The 19313-nt window shown below is 44.3% G+C and overlaps 3 protein-coding genes across 4 annotated transcripts in view; 2 read left to right on the top strand and 1 right to left on the bottom strand.

Annotated features, from left to right (window-relative positions):
* Positions 1 to 2329, top strand: part of LOC119165691 (uncharacterized) — an 8702-nt gene extending 6373 nt beyond the window's left edge. Inside the window, exons 4-5 of the mRNA XM_075870843.1 lie at positions 908 to 988; positions 2087 to 2329. Of these exons, the coding sequence (XP_075726958.1) occupies positions 908 to 988; positions 2087 to 2262 (257 nt within the window). The 3' untranslated portion in view covers positions 2263 to 2329. The remainder of the gene's footprint in view (positions 1 to 907; positions 989 to 2086) is intronic.
* A 2110-nt stretch (positions 2330 to 4439) lies between these two features.
* Positions 4440 to 19313, top strand: part of LOC119164021 (venom metalloproteinase antarease TserMP_A) — a 46114-nt gene continuing 31240 nt past the window's right edge. The window contains exons 1-4 of the mRNA XM_075870844.1: positions 4440 to 4635; positions 7229 to 7395; positions 10128 to 10201; positions 11015 to 11095. Coding sequence (XP_075726959.1) covers positions 4504 to 4635; positions 7229 to 7395; positions 10128 to 10201; positions 11015 to 11095 — 454 coding nt within the window. The 5' untranslated portion in view covers positions 4440 to 4503. The remainder of the gene's footprint in view (positions 4636 to 7228; positions 7396 to 10127; positions 10202 to 11014; positions 11096 to 19313) is intronic.
* The window catches only part of LOC119165689 (uncharacterized), a 35817-nt gene continuing 33357 nt past the window's right edge, over positions 16854 to 19313 (bottom strand). The window contains exons 4-5 of one of the 2 annotated variants that reach the window (XM_037417781.2): positions 19210 to 19293; positions 16854 to 17185 (exon numbers count right to left, since the gene is read on the bottom strand). In XM_037417781.2, the coding sequence (XP_037273678.2) occupies positions 17055 to 17185; positions 19210 to 19293 (215 nt within the window). In that variant the 3' untranslated portion in view covers positions 16854 to 17054. The remainder of the gene's footprint in view (positions 17186 to 19209; positions 19294 to 19313) is intronic. The other variant, XR_012885459.1, reaches the window with a different exon arrangement.

Raw genomic sequence — 19313 nt, 5'->3', positions numbered from 1 at the left:
AGTTACCGAATTCTTAATCAAGTAACACATGTCTCATATTTTTGGTGCTTTCATCGGAACCTAATTGCTCAGTTTTGATCCAATAAAGACGAAGCTTCTTATAATCTTAGTGCTTGTAGAAACAAGTGCCTTGAGTTTCTGTTCTCTTGTGTAAAACTCACAAGGAAGTTGCATGGTACAGCTGGCTAAGGTGGCTTGAAGGCGGAAGTCTTCTCTTCTTTCCTTTTCTTTTTAATTTGTTATTTGTTCGTTGACTGCAATACTACTCCTCCCTATATCAACACTTTCCACACCTCACTTGGCACTGCACTGAATTCGGGAACGACCCACGCATGAGCAGGTGACGATGTCATTCGATTACGCCATGATGCGTCGTGATGACGTCACAAGCTCTCATTTCGTATAACTCTTCTCGGAGTTTCGAATGACATCACCCGATTGGTGGCGCCATCCTCATTGTCAAGAGTACGCTCTATACCATTGAGCTACGGTGGTAGTCATCATCCTGACCACTTTATAGGGATTATATGTGCATTTAGGTGCACACCCTATGAAGTGGACGGAGGTATGACCATCGATGTGGCTGAGTGGAAGACCATCCGACGCGTTGTTCGAGAGTCGCAGGTTCGGTCTCTACTGGAAAAAACTTATCTTCTCGTCCACTTTTATTTCACGTCTAATAACTTCCCCTATAATTACCCTGACATCATCGTGTGTTAATTCGTCTTAATATGTAAGTTAATAGACGGAAGCGCTCATAATGTGCTTGATTATCACTCACGGGTGGAGTCTTCGTGTGTGGACTTCAAAGATCCTCCATGAACAATTGGTCTCGCCTGATCCACAAAGTACGCAAGGTATGTTGTGGATGTGCCGAGACATAAATCCTTATCTCGCGTTATTTCAGAACCTGCGGCGTGGAACCACCATACCATCTATAGTGACTGCACCACTTGCTACATCGGACGTCATCATTACGCCCGCAATGGTAACTTCGGGCCTTTACTTCTAAACAAACTGTCTGCCACTGTCTTCACAGCATGCACTGACTTGAGAAAATACAATTTCAAAGATACCGTGGTCCCCGTAACGATATCGCTGGCATTATTTTTAATATAGTAGTTCAAGTTTTTTTAAATAACTATCTACGTATTACATCGGACTATGACACGAAATTTAGATTTGGCACATCAACATGCGAGCTGCCAAAATTCAAGCTGCTCCGCCGAGAAACTGAACACATGTTTTGGCAATTTATGCTTGAAATCCCTAATTCACGGTGGCTGTTTTACTTCTATTCAAATTCAGAACATTCAGATAACCATGTCATGTGATGTCTGTGAAGTATAACTATGGACGAATAACCTACTTCTGGCTTCATCTGCCCGATCACATTGTTCACACTCGTCTATGGACGTTGCTGAGTAACACACAAGCAACTGGAGACTACCATTTAGTCGAGGGGTTGTTTCTCGTGTGCTAACCCTCCTTTCTTTATGTCGAAATTCAAATCTCACCAAAGATCCGCTTTACAAAAGCAAGAAGGCATTATTTTGCACAATAAAAGCCAGCCGCTGCACTCTATGCCATATATAACTGCGCAAACAATTCAATCACTGCATGAATAGCAAATGGTACGCCATTTATGGGAGGACCACCACTTCCATGTCTTAATGGCTTGTCTGGAACCCTTACAAAGCAACATTGTTTAGTGTTAGTTTACTTGTTGTGCGTAAGGCGTCTTTGCAGGGCGTACTATCGTTGTTCATTCGTATGTTTAATTAACGGGAAATCAAAAAATGGTGTAGTGCATCAAATGGCAGCTCAATTTAGTGCTGCATTTCTTTCCGATTCCTGTGTAAATGTTTGTGATCAATAGTTCATAAATTTGATCATGAACCCAACTATGTTAAATGTATGTTCACACTACTCCTAGTCCCTTTACCTGATGATTAAATAATACCCAACGCTTAGGACTGACTCTCCCGTTACTACTTAATGCTGTGCCAAATGATATTGTAAGAAATTACTGTGGTACACTACGCTCAGCCAGTCATTAATTTTACTGGTCTTTCTGTTTTGACAGGATATGGTTGCACGCTGTGGCGCGCTGCTTCAATAATTTCTCAGAACCGCACCGATTATTGTGATTTCATCTTCGACGCCGTCTGCGGTTCTTCTCCGAAGTACTACATCTATGACCCAGCATGCGAAGACGTCCCAGAGACGATTGTCACCAAGAAGGCGCCATGGTCAGAGTGACTCCGGACAACCATAGTTGGCATTCGTAATAATCCTGATCCAGATCCAAATAAAGTTGTGGAGTTAATTCAAGTATTTCAGTGCATATGAGCAGGAACACATCGTACGTGTGCCTAATTTTATCATCACCATCACCACAAACATCACCATTATCCTGATTGGCGTTGGTGCAGTTCTCCATTAGAGGGGGCCAAGTTTCAAAGCAGCACACTCCCCTCCCCTTTTTTGGTCAATTCCTAAAAAAGCAAGCTCTGCAATGGTTGCAAAAATAAAAATGAAGCGAAAACGCTCTTCTCCCAATGACCTGTGTTTGGCCACCGGCTCTAAAGGGAAACGTGAGAAAGAAAAAGATACTGAACAAAACCTTTGCAGCCAAGGTATTCAGTCTAATTTTAAGAATTGGGTCCTGAAATTGATCTTCTAAAGCGAGCTTTACTAGTGGACTTCAGTAGCGCTTATTGTTTCGTATGGCAGTGTCCCGATAGCAATATCTTGCATCTCAACATACACGATACATTATCGAATGAATCAGCAATACAGATACAGATATTCGTCTTCTGAGACGTATCTTGATACAGATGCAAGATGCCCAAAGAGTATCTAAAATAGTATCTAAGATACATGCATCTGCGATAGGGCCCAGCCCTGCATGCAACCGTGCACGTAATTTCCATATCGCGATGGTTTCGGAGTGAAGTAGTTTTGCTAATTACACTTCGTCTGGAAAATGACATGCACTGTTACTCGGGACGGGCGTGAATATGCGTGGCGATGTTTTCAAGGACTTAGCTCACCTCATGTATCGTGAATTAATCTCTGGGTCCGGACAGGCTGCCATTGGAACGTGTACTTGGCAACTTTTAACGCTAGAACCTTATCTAGCAAGGCAAGTCTAGCTCAGCTATTCGAGTGACTAGAAGGTGCTAAATGGGATGTAATGTGGCGCAGTGGAGTTAGGACGACTGATGAGCCTTGTGCAGTGCTGCACGAGCTTGGTAGTATTGTTGTTTATTCGTTCAGAACTGTTGTACGTCAGATGTAGGCGATGAGATTATTTTGTGTATAGATAATCACGAGTCTCGCCTTGTGTGACTTCCTGCTCTTCCCTGACGTTTAATCTGGTTAAGAAATGGGAGAACCGAGATAAGGGTGGGGAGCATTCGCGGAGAAGGTGCTGTGGGGTGGACAGCCGGTCCGCCCCGTCTATATTTCGGGCTTGATGCGAGCTTTGCATCTGGCACTACCCACCCGCTATAACACAATGCAGCCCGGGCAGGGTCTGGGCCCAAGGTGATAAGACGTTGGCCCGCCGGTGTCCGGCCCACGGGTCAGGCCGGGCTCGGGATTTCAGGCTATTCGAAGCCCATGCACACATCTAGCACACATTCTTTGCGATTCTCCCCATTAAAGCTCCCAGAGACAGCACATTTCAGAAACGTTAGCATGGTTAGATACTTGGTCGCTTTCCGAGCAGTCAATTTTGGAGTGCCGGAACGTTCTATTGACTAGCCAGAAAGTGACAAACACGCTGCTGAAGCTTTTGAGGTCAACCGGACTCACTAAATTACTTTGGTGTGCACGCTCCTTTTCTATTTTTATTCGTTTCTCTTTTTTCTTTCCTTTACCATTCTATCTTTTACCCCTTCCCGAATGCAGGGTAGCGAACCGAAAAATTTTCTTCTGGTTAACCTCCCTGCCTTTCTCTCAACATTTCTCTACCTCACCGTTAACAATGTAGCCTCAGTTGGCCTTCGTCAGCAAGAAAGGTTGACAAGTGGCTCTCAGCTTGGAGAACTTCCAACTTGACCTTCAAGTCAATGCGGAAGCCAGATGGACAAGCTTTCAAGCCATCTCTGCTAGTAAGGCCGTCCATGCAGTGCCTTGTTTGTCGCAATGCAGCCTTTCAAGTTTCGTCAGGCCAAGGGTCTTTCATTGCATTTGTAGAGTTGATTGCCCGAACAAAGAAGGTGAAGGAAGTTCAACTGTACTTAGATAAGCATGCATGTTTAAAATAGTATTTTGTCTTTCTTTGCTTCTGATGCGAATACAACCGAAGACTTCCATTGTTATTCACCCTGTCTTTTAACTGCAAAAGCAAATTGCTGTACTTTACGCAATGTACTTATTTTGTGTCCGTTCGTTTGTTCTTGCGGTGCTTTATATATAAGTGTATTCGTAGGATTTTGGAAACACCTTTTTCAAGAACGATTTCACGTCAGTGCGCGCAACCTAAAAACCACAATGCACCAACGCGCTAAAATGAACGTTGCGGTAATTGCCATATTCAGTTTGTACTGCAAGATACTTTTCGTGGCGGGAATGTATTATCCTGAATTGCGAAAGGACCTTGAAAGGTATCATGATCCCCACAGGGTAAGCGTCCCACTTGCTTTTTTTTTTGTTATTTAGCCATGCCATGGACTCACTCATCGGCAACGCGAAGAATGCTCGAGTTAGCATCGAAATTATTGCGCTAATCGAGAAAGCTGTTCAAGGACGTGGTAGGTAAATACTGTTGCCCACTAAAAACACAAGGGCGCGGCAAACAGGGACAAAGCACTCCCGTCCACGTTGGCTGTGTTCTTGCGCTGTCAGTGCGCAACCGTATTTACCCAGCAAGTATGAACTAACTTGCCCAGCAGCAAGTTTTGTTGTTAAACGACCACTGACTGACCTGCTTTAATACATAAACGCTTGATAAAAGGTGTTCATCTCGCCGCGTCGAATTCAGCCTCTAAAGAGTCTGGTCTGCCAGCAACATCCATCAGACAATTAGAGGCGTAACAGAAAAAGAAGGTATACATCACACAGTAACGACTGTCATAGCAGAATATTGCGCTAAATATACACAAACCTAAGACATGTAGGCGTGAAGCTTTGCTTGCTTCGAATAGATAACGGCTATTTTTCGACCTTTTTAGACGCAAACACATTTTGAGGTACGTTTTAGTGTTCCCAAGCTTCCGGAGGAAAGACTATAATTACATAAACTCGGAATGCTTGAGCTAGCACGGAAGCTTACAATAACGATCGAGAACGCAGTAAAGGTGCTCAATTACAAATGGTGCTAATTAGAAGCAGTGCGTCCAAATTAACGTTGTCGTGGTTTGACAGACATATGTATAGGATATGTCTAACAACCTTACATATACCAGACACGCATACATTATAACCTTGAAATTTGTCTGACATATGCTACGCGTCAAGTAAACGTGTTAAGTGTTTACTAAATCCAAGCGTGTATATAAAATCCAAATCTGCTTTCTCATTCAAACAAACTCCTTGTGGGCGTCCGCGGGTCATGATTCTTTTTACGAAAATGAACATCCTTGGGTGTTCACGTCTTTCTTCGCATAAAAGCTAGTATATTTGCAATAACACAGCAGCTTTCTCCATTACTTTCTTTTTTTCTGGCTACTCTACTGTGACATAAAACAGCTTTTTCATCCGTGTTTTTAAAACTATAAGTGTGTTCATTAGACCCCTCGAGTTGTGAAACAGAGCATAGTTACTCCCCCACTTTTCTCTGGGTCATAACCCTTATTGGCATACGTATTAAAAAATAAATGACTAGCTAATATTTATTGGTGAATTCACTGTGCTAATTATTGACTAACTTGGCTGTATGCTATCGCAATCGCGCTCGGACTGCAACAGCGCAGAGCGTGCTCTTGATGCGAGCCAGAGAAAATGTGTCCGAGTCGAGTGTGCAGCCGCACACCATAGAAATCGGCGGCCGGTGGAGGATACACAGTAAATCTTCATTCGCGCATAGTCGGTGCATATTCCTGAACTAAATTTAGCACGCCAACACGCAAGACATCCCACATAGAAAAGAAACGACCCATGCGAGTGCCGACTACCAAATGCTTTCATCCTTCTGTTGTCAATGGACGTAAATATGAATTGACAACCCAAGTAATAGAGCAGTTGGTAGTCAGCACTCGGGTGGGTCGTTTCTTTTCTATGTGGGGCGTCTTGTAAGCGTTGTTGATTTTAATTGAGGATGACACACGTGATCGTATTTCACTCTGCAACAAAAAAAACAGGGCACACAGGTGCACACTGGGCTGACATTAGGCCAGAACGAAAGCTGGAGTGGCACACGCGACAAGATCCAAATCGTACTTAGCAAACAGCCATAACATACCATAAGAAGAGTACATTGGGCTGTACGTTTTAAAACCACGATATGATTATGAAGTTCAGAAGGGTTGCTGATCGGGTGAGTTGGTCATCCATGAACGTAGCGTAGCACGCCATAGTGTAGGGCTCCGTCAAGTCTGACCACCTGTTGTTCTTTAACGTGAACTCACACCGCATCATGCGGGTCTCCAGCATTTCACTGCCATCGAAATTCAAACGCCGCGGTATGAATCGAACCCACAACTTTCGGGTCTGCAAGCCACATGCAATTTCAGAGAAAGAACTTGTTTTTGGTCGAATTGGTGACATACCGAATGCATATAGTTTGACACAGATAAAGTGTTTTGTTTCGTTGTTTTTTTTTGCCTAAAAAATCTTGGTTTAAACCCAGCAGGGGGATCGGCCACCCTGTGCACAGATAAATTCATTTGAAATAGTCACCCATGTCGTGGTGCTCGCCTTCTGTTTGTGAGCGTGTTTTTTTAGCGGCAAACTATGCATTCTGCATGGACTCAATATGTTTACTAGCTCGCATTTCTGTATAATGTATGGGTTTGGGTGTGACTATACTGGGGCTGTTGGCCTTGCCCTTTTGTATCTTTAACGGTTAAACATTGCTATATACGCCCTAAAATGGTTCGTTTGGTGCATTCGTTATTTCTCGCCTTGTCAATTTACCTGTCGAGACACAAAAAATATTAAGGTATTCGTTTAACAGCCCTAGAAGGGGCCGCCCTAGTGTATTATGTAAGATGATCTGTACACAATCTCTCCCGTACATAATGTTCAAGTCGCGTCATAATTGCTTTGACGCCCGCAGTGCACCGCCCAGAGACCCCAGTGGTACATGGCGTACAGAAACTACTGGTACGATCCATTTTACGGTGGCACGGCACACTGCGTGAAGTTCCAGCGGACTGCTCCACCGAAAAATTTCACCATGCCAGCAAAATACTCATGGTGCGGGTCATCGGGATGCGGATCAATGTAAGCCATTGTTCACTTCAATAACCTCTTCATGCTGAGAATATAGATTAGACCACCGGCTTGCTGGACTAGTTGGCGGTGCGTCATCGTGGAAATCAGCGCAGAAAAGTGAGACAATGACCACATGTAAAATTGCCCACAAAATAATTCGGAGTGCCGGAGGAGTGGCCGCTCGTCGGCGCAGCGTGTTGTTGAAAAAGTGATGCTAGGATCTGCGCATGCGCCGTGTTCCTAGCAAGCTCGCCTTGCTCCCCAGTGCATCTGTCTAGGTGTTGCCTTGCTCCAAAAGAATTCCGTTGTGTGCCTTTTAGAGTTTTACAGCGGAGCAACGTGGATGCGGTAGTCAAAACGATGTGCGCGTGTGTGCATGCCGTGAAGAATAAGCGCACGTCCATGTGCGTTATTCGGCGTTGACGCCTTTGGAAGCTGAAGGATTAACTGGTTCATTATTCGCGAAATTTGCCCATCTGGTTACCAGTCACCGATAACAGTTGCAGTAGCAAAATTAGAAAGCGGCGTTTCACTACAGCTCTAAATACAGTTAAATAAATCGTGTGAAAGCTAAGGCAGTCGAAAAATGTCGCTCCTGAAACGACAATGCGGATGCCGCTGGCAGCCACACGCACTAACGAGGAGACATTTAAGGAGACGTCAAACGTGAGAAAAGGGGCCCTGCATGCATGGACGCTTATCAAGGGCTCGATAAGCTTATCGAGCACGGAAGCTTTGCCACGATAATCATTCACGGGGGTGTACTCTCTTTACGCTGACGTCACCTCAAATGTCACCTAAATAATGCGTGTGGGTGCCGGCGTTTCCGTATTGTCGTTTTAGGAGCAACCTTTTCACGGCCCCTTTAAGCACCGAATACCTCAGAGTAATTCAAGACTCCCAAACCAAGTTAAATAAAGGCATTGTAATTAGCAAGACCAAAATACGGATACCAGATGACTCATTTATTAAAAGAATGCTAAAGCCTGTTACTAAATAATTGAACACATGCAATTGTACTTCAGAGTAGTTAGGTGGTGCGGACGGTAATAGAGACTATTAGATATAGATACACCGCAATTAGGCCGGTTGTATTGAGTTAAGGCTAATTACTATTTCATTTAAGTTCAAGAATTTTGAGAGCTAATTAATATTACGTAACAGTTAATTAAGGTTGCGCCACAAACACCAAGTTCGCCTTGAGCGATTTTGCTGCATAAAGTGTGATCACGCTGTATAGCCTAGAGTCCCCGATCTCCCTGGATGTCACGTCGCATCGCCAAGAGGGACAAACAACGTGGTTTTTAACGCGAGGCAGCGCTTATTTGAATACACATGGGAACGTGCTTCGGTTGCTTTAGGGATGCTGCGCACGCGCAGGTGACGACAGCATCTTTCCACGGGTGTGCTCCACCGACGAGCAGCCGCCACTTTAGCACTCCGAATTTTTTCGTGGGCACTTGTACAGAGCCACCTGTTTACGAGTATACACACCCTTGAATGTATTTCAGCGAATCTCACTTTACATGTAGCACTTGGTACGCAAGGCCATTTTCTTGTCTCCGAGGTCCTAGCTATTCACTACGATTAAAGACATCCTCAACTTCACATAGAATGATGATGACCATGTTAGTGCTCTCCAGCCAAGGTCCTTTCTCTATAAAATATTTACGATCGAGTAGTTATGTCACGCGTGCTTATGCGTCTCAACATGAAAAATAAGACACTCTACAATCAATATCACGTATAGCCAACAAAGACGCGACAATAATTACTTAAGAAAAACTATTGGCTCTGCCAGTGATGTTAGGACAAGCAAGAGGCACGTGTACGAAGGCATCAAGAGTTATAGTTATACCTGGTAACAGCTCAAGCGAGGGCGAGTTTGTAAAGATGCAACTATAAGGTGTTGACCACGCGTACAAAACCAGCAAATGGGAAAGGACAAGCAGGTTACCTGTGACTGTGTTTGTCTATAGTATCGTTTTAACGGGTGTACGCTATGGTATGCAAAAAACTTCATTCAAGTCCGTCGGGGCGTGAACTAGCCCGCAGCGAGCCGCTCCAACTTCGCCGGAGGCCAGAAATGGTTTTCGGAGTGAAGGTGGGGAGGCATTAACGATTCTTCATACCTGGCCACGCGTGAGTTTCTATGTATATGTGCCCATGCGAAATTGGGTGATTTCGAGGGAGGGAGAGAGAGGTTGAACGCCCCGACGTATACCCCCTCTCCCTGACTAGGCCAGTTACCGTGCGCGCTACTAGTGCTTTTTAAAAGCCTAAATGTTTCTGGAAATCTCCAAAATCTTATTAAATATATTTTTGCTCACTGCTTTTTTAAGTATTATTTTTGTGTGGTGGATATGTTAAGATGGCCGAAAACATTAACTACGCCGTTCACTTAGGAACTTAAGTTAATTAGTTCGTTAATCGCGGGGGACGGACACTCGAATCGAATGGTATGTGATCGATGTCTTTTCTTCGAAGGGCCCCCGGCTTCTTTGAAACATAACTGAAAGGTGGCCTGTGGTAATTATTAAAGAGTAATGAAATTTGACCCAATCTGTCCGCCAATCATGAGCCTGATACAGGCTGAAGAAATTCTATTGGCACCTAACGGTTTCCACTCACCCAGTATCCGCAGCCCAAAGTGACGTATTTATTTGATTTGACTATGTTTTCACAGACAAAACAAAACTACGTATATGTTCCGTGAACTGTCTGATTGCTATCTTTTGCAGCGACGTGCATTACTCCCTTCTCTCTACGCCAGGATACGCGGCAAGAAACCTGCACAGCTTTAGCGCAAAAGAACGTAAGTTGGCCCAGAAACGCGAGCAGTGCAAGCCATAAGAATTATTATGGCGGTGTAGACGTCTGCGAAGATATTGCCATACATAGTCTGCCTTATGCTGTGGAATGAGAATGCTTAGTCCACACGCAGTTTGTCACGGTAGTCTCTTCTCCTGTTGAAGGTTAGCGCTGTGTTGTCTTGAATGTGCCTTCTCTTGTCCATGTCCCTTGTCTGCGCTATACCATACATTGTCATGTGTTATCACTTTCTGTACACTGGTAATGCGGTTGTTCTGGGCACTCATTCTTGTTCTTGTTCACCTATTGATCGTGGCACACTCCTCTGTTGTTCTAGTACAGTCTACTCCTGTTCTTCGAGCGTCTTGGTTATGTTATTAAGTGGGGACATTACTGGTATGGAAACACGACAACACAAACGAAGTATGAAAATTGAAATTTAAAGCAAGTGACAAAAAAGAGAGAGATATAAAGATGCAAGGAAATGCAGGGAGGTTAACCAGACGCACATCCGGTTTGCTACCCTGCACTGGGGAAGGGATAAAGGGGAGAAAAGAGGTTGCAGAAAAGGAGAGAAAACAGTAGTAAGGGAAGTAGAAACAAACAGAATTAAAGATAAATAACAAAGACCTGAAAAAAACAAAGAGATAGAAAGCTGAAAAGAATCAGAGGAGGCTGCCCAGCTCGGCACTTGGCACGCCTAAAAAGGGCGAATCTGCCTGCTGAGGGATGGCCCGACTAAAGGAGTAACCGGCTTAAAAATGATCACAGGCTCAAGTAAAGCTCATACGTGGAAATACTCTTCATCAATTTTCAGAGGCGATGGTTTGGGACCATCACGCCATCTATGTGGACTGCGAAACCTGCTACATCGGACGCCATCGTTACGCCCGTAACGGTAAGCTCAACTATTGACGTCAGTAGCAAGCAGCGCATTCAGTAATCATACCGCATTCACTCGCATGCTTGATGAATAATATCGACGAAATGTTTGCGGCGCAAACGGCAGCAACGAAAATCAATTTTTAGGCGAGCCATCTTTTCTTTTTCCGTTCACACCACAAATCTTTCGGAGGGCAATGCACCAACCCACTCAAATCAATACTGCTACTTTTTTATAGCATGCGTAATTGTTCACTCGAGGTTCAACATGTCAGGCTATAGTCACTTTATTTGTTTATAAGGGACCACACCTGCCTACAAACAAAAGTCATTTGCGCATTCTCCGTACTCTAAACTTGGCCTCTAATCGCATGGCAAGCAGCTGTTCAGAAGAAATATTTTGCTTGAGCTTCTTTACAATGGCCGTCGCAAAAACCGGCTCATGACTTCCTTTGTATGTATAGCATTTCCGGAACATTGTATCAGTGGATTTGCATCACGTCTGTGCCACACTCCTCGGCTTGTCAGCAATTCACCACTATGGAATATTTAGGCACTGCGTGTGTGGAAGGACCACAATCTACGGTGGGTGGATATCATTCAAAATAGCAGATGGCTGAAAAGGGCGCGTAAGCACGGACACAAGGAACAAGATTTTCAGGACATCACAAATGCCTGCTGAACATGCGCACAATGGCGGAAAGGAAAGAAGGTAGAAAAAGGTATCTGCGCATGTCCCTGCAATCTGCGGACCGGTCAATTTGCATGGCATGCATGGAAGTCGACGTGAAACATTACTGATAAGGTATATTCTTTGATATTTCTTGCGTCTGTGTTTCGACGCCCTGTCTTTTAGAGTAAATATTGAGCTTTTTCGATTCGGCTTACGTATATGTCACCACCATTTACCGAGTTCAAACAGAGTTCAAACGGCTCCTTAAAATCTACAAAGTTGTCTAACACGCACTTTTATTTAACAAAGCATTCAACTGGCATTGTTGTATTCGAGTTATACATTATCGCCTATTGCAACCCATAGAGTATTGCCAAACAGTTACGGATTTTTTTTTTTTCATTGGCGGTGCCCATGCGTTATCAGCTGTTAAACCGCTGTAAACAATACAGCGTGCACTACAGTACCACCGAAAACAGCACACTGTGTTAAAACAAACCGCAGTGTATCTCTAGACGCTCGAAACTTAACAGACCTCGCAATCAACTGGGCGTTATATCCATCCGTCTGTAGACACAAATTATAGCGTTGGATCATTTCGTGACTACGGAGAGCTGAGTTTCAGTGAATTTTCAGTGGACATGGGCTTTGTAAATACTCTGCTGGCGCTAAGCAAAGTGAACCGGGGCAAGTTTACACAACCTCGATAAGTTTAACCACCATTGTTTATGAAGAGGAACAACTGTTCATTGTTCCGGCGGCAGCTACTGCCCAGGTCAGTTTTTTTTTTTTTCTAACTTAAGAGAACAGCTGTCTGCGGCTATCACAATTGCATCACAGATGCTGACAACATGTCCTAGATGGCTTTTAAAGTTTCGCTTAGCGCGTCAACCTAAATTCTTCTGTTGTTTCGTTAGACAAATGTCTGCCTTTTTAAGAGAGGATTGTGAATACAAATGAATGCAAATGACAGGAGGGGACAAAAGAGAGGACACAGAGTGCTGAACTTCGAACGATTTCTGTCACGCTAACTTACAAAGAGAATATGTGCTTAGATTTGTCCACGTGATGTGTTCTGGCAACATCATTGCGTTCCGCACGTGAAATAAATTGTTGAAAGTGAAGTGCTCTGTGATCTCTCTTCTGTACCCTCCTGATGGTTGCGCTGATTTGCACTTATAATCATGTACCAACACGCCCAGTACTATACAGTCTTTTGAAACAGGACTTTGCACTTGTTTCGCATGATTTCGCCGCAGGATACGGTTGCACGATGTGGCTTCCTGCGACACATGTAACCAAGGGAAGTACGGACTACTGTGACTTCATCTTTGATGCATTCTGCGGAGGTGCTCCCAAGTTTTACATGTACAACCCTTCATGCCCTGCGCTGTTGGAGAAGGCTGTCTCCGGCGGACCCGGCAAAGTCTAACTCAAGGAACCCAGACGCTGCTACCCTCCGGGGATTGTATTCATGCACGCCCATGTGCTTCGCTGAATAACGTTTACTCACAACAGTGGCCTATAGTTGGTTCACGAATATTGTTAAGAAAATACGGCACACCACTAGCGATGACTATGGAGTGATTTACTCATGGAAAACGCATATAGGCATGTAAACTAAAATGTAAAATGGCGCGAATGCTATCAATTGACTTGGCCGGCTTATATAACTATCTATTCGAATAAAAATTTACAACATGTGGTGAAAGCAGAATTTATTAAAACGTAAACACTAACAAAAATAGCAAAAAGAACGATGACTTGGTGGTCTATACGGAATTTATTGAAATTTCTAACACTAGATATTCAAAAATAAAAAATAAAAAAAACGGCAATAACAAAAGAATATTTACTGCTATAAGCTAGGAATACCAGATAACACAAAGATATCTAGGCTGGAATGATACAGCTATATTATTCGGTGAGAGTGAAGAACGCTACAATCAAAATCTGCAAGTAAAGCATTCAAGCGCCACAGACACAATAATAGCGGGCCTTCCTCGGCAGCGTAATCAGACTTCTATATGCGACTCAAGGAGAACCACTTGGCCCAGAAAGTGTTCGCGGATGCCCGCGGCTCTTGCTGTGTTTCAGCACCGCTCCGGCATACATATTCTCTCGTGTTTCACAGCGTCCAACAACGCTCATACACTTATCATCTGCGTGCTTTGGTTGACTCTTATTGAAAGAGCTTCACGATCCTGCACGGTTCCCCTATTTAAACATATTTAAAACTCGCATATTTAAAAAATGGCACCCTGGAAGCCCGTAGCGGCCGGTTCGGGCCACTCGTGGGCGCTGGCAGGCCACCGAGGTTCGACATGTGACGAGTACAGTCGCCATATTGTTAGAAAACCTCATGGCGGCAGTAATCGCGAAAAGTTTATTGTTGAACAACAGATGACATGTCAAGTCTTTTGCGTGTATACGTCATTTATTGTAACACTGCTCTCCTTGAGTGACATGACCCTAATGGAGATACAAGAACAACACATTGAGCTAATCAGCAAGACTAATAGCTAGTATAAAACTACTCGCGATTAGAGTTACGCGTCAATCAACGGCCTTAATAGGCTGCACTTAGAAAACCGCAATACTTTGTGTATAAAAAGCTTTTCTTGCCGTCTGAATTCACCGGGCCAGGGGCATTTTAGCGCATACAAACGTAAGATGTATACAGTTCATCTCCTACACAAACGATTATATACATATTGTGGGCGTTCATTGGACACATCTTTGTTGTTCATACGTGCTCTATTCCAAGGGATCTTAAAAACTGGGAGATGATTCAGACTCCCACCAAGAGTTTCGAAGAAACTCGATGTTTCGAAAGCGACTTGGTTCCATCCTCAGGTGTGACTGCGGAGACTACGTAGCAGCGGCGTCTTCAAAGCACTCGTGGGGCAGATAATGACCCCGCCTCTCTCTCTCGTTTTGCCGTGGAGCGCAGTCCATGTGTATACACTAGAGGAAGGGTTCCGAAAGAGCGGTTGATGTTATGGGCTGTCCTCTGTGCGTGCCACGACTTGAGTAATAGCCTTATCATCCAGTTAAACTTGCTTTCAAGGATGGCCATCGCTTCGAAATTTTCCGGTGATCCAACATCTCGGCATGTTTGGTGACCCAACCAGACTTCTGTCGAATGTTTACATTCAAGGTCTTATAAACTTTTTGACTAGTAGTGTAAGCGTCTTCCTGCTTGATTGATTGATTTGTGGGGTTTAACGTCCCAAAACCACCAGATGAATATGAGAGACGCCGTAGTGGAGGGCTCCGGAAATTTAGACCACCTGGGGTTCTTTAACGTGCACCTAAATCTGAGCACACGGGCTTGCAACATTTCCGCCTCCATCGGAAATGCAGCCGGGATTCGAACCCGTGACCTGCGGGTCAGCAGCCGAGTACCTTAACCACTAGACCCCCACAGCGGGGCAAGTGTCTTCCTGTACCACGGTAAGTATTTACCGTCTATGTCGTAGAGTGGACGCCTATAAAATGCTTTAGAAGATAGTGAATTGAAATATCATGACAAAAAAAACCGATGGATGGTGACCAATGTGACGCGGCTACATACCTGTTTATTTGAGAAGACGTAAGCTAAATAAATAAAATTATTTTTTAGAGCTACCCGGTTCCTGGCCAATCCCCTAACGTGCTCGCTTTGAATCTGAAGCGGGCCTTTGATAACGTGACCCACGAAGTTATCCGCACACATTTGACTTTGACTGAAGTAACACCATCGAAGGAGCCTGCGCAGAACAAACCTCTACTTACAAGGACATGGCCCACGCTTGCAGAACTGTCATCAGCGTGCCATACCCACGAACCTGTTGTCAAGACATCTACAACTCCGGTGTTCGATGTGGAAGGTATTCCCGTGATTGAAAAGGAGGAAGACTTTGTAGACCCAAAGGGCCACCCACTAGATGTTGAGGATGCGTCCAAGCCAGGGCTGGCAGACTCAGTCGTTGTAAGGTCCTCATCACCCTGCGTCCAGTGCCGGATGGAGGGAAATCAAGGCCCTCTCTCAAAGCGACAAGAAACAGAAGAAAGAAACAAAAGCCACGACGACACAAAAGCCAGCCCGTTGCGCTGCTGAGAGCTTAGGTTCTTCGAGAAAGCTACAGAAGCCAATGTTAAAGAGAGTGGGCATGGCACGTCTTGTTTCCGCAAAGTTGATAAATGCCGACACAGCGCAACAGCGGCGAATGAGAGAGACCATACGAAGGCGGAAGCAGCAGGGTTACAAGGTAAATGGAGCAATGAACAGAAAGAAAAGGAAAAGGCTCCTCAAGTACGGCTACGCGAGGTATTCCTGGAAGAGTCCTTTCTGTGAATTTCTATGCCAAGGAGAGGGAAACTGCAGCCACGCGCCCCCTACAGAGAGAGGGCACGACACCGCGTCAAAAATATCCACGCTGACGCGCTGTGACGTGTACATGTGGTCTGACCTTAAGAGCTGCGCTCGAAAAGTAATCAATGCGCGAAATTCGAGAAACAGCGCGAAAGTGAGTGCCAAATCTTGCACCTTGAACATTAAGCAAAAGACGCGCGTGCGTTATGAATTCGTGTTCGTGTATAGGGCATGAGCACATTTAAGGAGTGGCATAATATAATTGAATCTTTATTATCTATGACTGAAAACATTATATGCACACGAAAGTTGCGAGAATTAACGTAGAAGACGTCTTTGTTGTTGACATCGTATAAGGATATCTTGGTGCGGGGATCAGCGCCGGCTGCTCCTCAGCTTCTACTGGCTTTGAATGCAGAACATGCAGGGTATATATGTAGCACGTGCAATATGCATCTTGAGGGACCCCAAGGCACTGCAATACGACGTCTTCAAAATATAAGGAATATGTCTGTACCTCAGTGGTGTGTCACCTGCTTGCATTCGGGCTATATTCGCTCATAGAAGTCTTGAACAGACTTTGCAATCGCCTTTTGGGGGGAAAATACCGAGTTCTCGGGCTTTGGAGGAGCCGAGGACGCCCTCAATGCGGAAGGCGTTGAGGGCGTTGCCCAGCTCCCTGCTGACTATTGACCTTAATGACAAACTTGGAAAAGCGGCTTTTTTTATTTATTTATTTCTTCATCGATTCATTATATTTGGTAGAACATCATAGTATCATTACTTCCGCTGCCTCCTTTCGCCAGTACGGAGTGACCAGATAGACTACAGTAACATTCGCCTAACCTCCCTTGTATTCATTCGTTTCTTTGTGGATTTACTAATCTAAGGATTTACCACGCATCATTGAGCTATACTTATAGTTGAAGGCCACCGCATGGTCAGCTAGAAATCGCACGACTGCCCGTAGATCGAGTACTTCGGCGTTGAGCCACAGTTCTCGTCGTAGATGAACTCGCAGCAATCGTTCGGCTCACTGAGAGTGCCTTTGCGTCGCCACAAGGAACATCCGTAGCCTAGAAAGTTCGAAAGCAAAAGAAAAGCGAGAAAAAAATTGAAACCATGCACTGTATACAAAAGCCTGTGCGTATCATTTTTCGATTTATGAGCTGCTTCTCACAAGAGAGCTCAATACAAAGTCTTTGTTAGAGTAAGCTGCCATGCATGTCTACAGTGGCACTCGTTTATAATTCTACACCTTGAAGTGCGCAGAAATCGAAGTATAACCAGGTCTTATATAACACGTGTAATCGTTTATCATGTGTTTTCATAGAGTTATCATCGCTTCGTATATCTATATCGATCCTGATGCATACTTTTTCTATATTTTTTTACGTAAAGAGCTTCGATGAAGTTCTAACGTGATTGAACGGCATTGCATTAAAAATCGGCCCGTTATAACCATCGCTCAAGCTAAACAGCTATTTCAACTTTAGTAATAAGTGGTGGCGATGTCCTATTGATTAAGTTGCTCGGCTATTTAACCGGAAGGCTAATTAATGCTAGAACCTTATGTGCCTCATTAAACGCGAAGATTCACTGCCGGCGTCCAACGGCACTACGGTTTGAGTTATGCCAGAAATTCAGTATCCCATGGCAACGTCCCCAATTACTGCATCATAACGCCACAGACCACCTAAAGATGTGACGTCAGTACGGTGTTACCATTACGTCGTTGTTATGTCACATGATATAACGTCGCATTATGACGTCAACAGATGACATCACAGCATTGTTGTAGTAAGCTAGACACGTAGGCAGTGCAAAACTTGATGAGGTACCTCTGATCATGCAGTCAGGGTAAAACCACATTAGGTACAGTAAGCTAATGGAGTGAAATTTGTTGTTGGGCTAGTTGGGACATGATGAAGAAAATTTTGCGACGCAAACTACTGGAAATGAACAGCTGATATAAAAGATCGTCAACTCGAAACCAGCTTTCTTTTTACCAAAGCACCACAGTATATCCACCATTCCACACATGCGCAATAACACACCATCCGTCACATAGCACACTCGGACACCCTCAGTGCAAGTGCCAGTTGGAAAACCTGTTTGAAAAAAATTCAAGTTTAGCTGAACGCAGTACCAGTGGCTTATCGTTAGTACAAATATCTTCCTTTTTTTTTCTTTTTGATGAGGTGTGCTTGTAACATCTCTAGCTCAATCACCTCCTTGCTTTCACCTAGAATGGTGGTATTGGCGAAACCTGCCTCACAATTTGCCTATATGCGCTGCAGTGCATAAGCAAATGCGCCGAAAGTTTGTTCTTGATGAACATCAGGCTCCCTCACTCGGTTATTGTTTACGCATCGACTACTCTTTCCTTTCGCATTTTTCTACGCTGGTTCGCGTCGTCTAATTTTCTTGTAAGCTAATGGAGGGTGGAGGGGCGATATCAATACATTGAAGGACAAAGAAAATAACTTTCACATCTGAGTAGTCTTAATTAGGAATCTTAATTAGGAACCTTAATTAGGTGATCACATAAGGAACCCTATGAGGTTTTTACAATCACGGCCACGCCGGTCGCATTTCTCTGGAGGCAGATTGCCACAGGCCTATGTACAGCCGTCAGCACCTTTAACATGAACACTTCGATGCTTGGCCAGGGCTAGTTTGATTCATGCCAGCCGCGAAGTGCTGGGTACTTTTGCCGACATAATACCTCGGTAGGCTTGGATAGTATGTCGGCATGTATGGTTAGTTAGTATCTTGGCAGCAGAACCCAAACGTACGTGGTGTCAGCGTCAATCAAACTGCTGCAAAACACGTGGCGGAGCATTCGTGTTAAAGGTGCTGATGGTTCTACTGTTCTATTCTGTGCTGCCTGTTCACGCTAAATACATTTGTGCGCTCAAAGTCTACCCGGAATTCCATACTACGGCACGCCTCCCAACGATATCGTGGTTACGGCACGTAAATCACCGAGATTGGTTTTCTATACATTCTGCATTGTTGCTTTCTTTCGTTAATTTCCCGCTTTTATAACACTTTATGTAAATAAATATGTACACCATCAAATATAGGGCATACACACCATCGTTAGCGTAGCGGTGACGAATTACTACACAACTTGCGCAGTCCACATAAATGACATAGAAGTCTTCCAGCGGAACGTCAGCTGCAAAATAAGGAAAGAGC

Source organism: Rhipicephalus microplus, chromosome 8 (genome assembly GCF_043290135.1).
Source record: "Rhipicephalus microplus isolate Deutch F79 chromosome 8, USDA_Rmic, whole genome shotgun sequence".
Classification (NCBI taxonomy): domain Eukaryota; kingdom Metazoa; phylum Arthropoda; class Arachnida; order Ixodida; family Ixodidae; genus Rhipicephalus; species Rhipicephalus microplus.
Note: the sequence above shows the minus strand (reverse complement) of the source record. Positions and strands in the feature narration are given on the sequence as shown.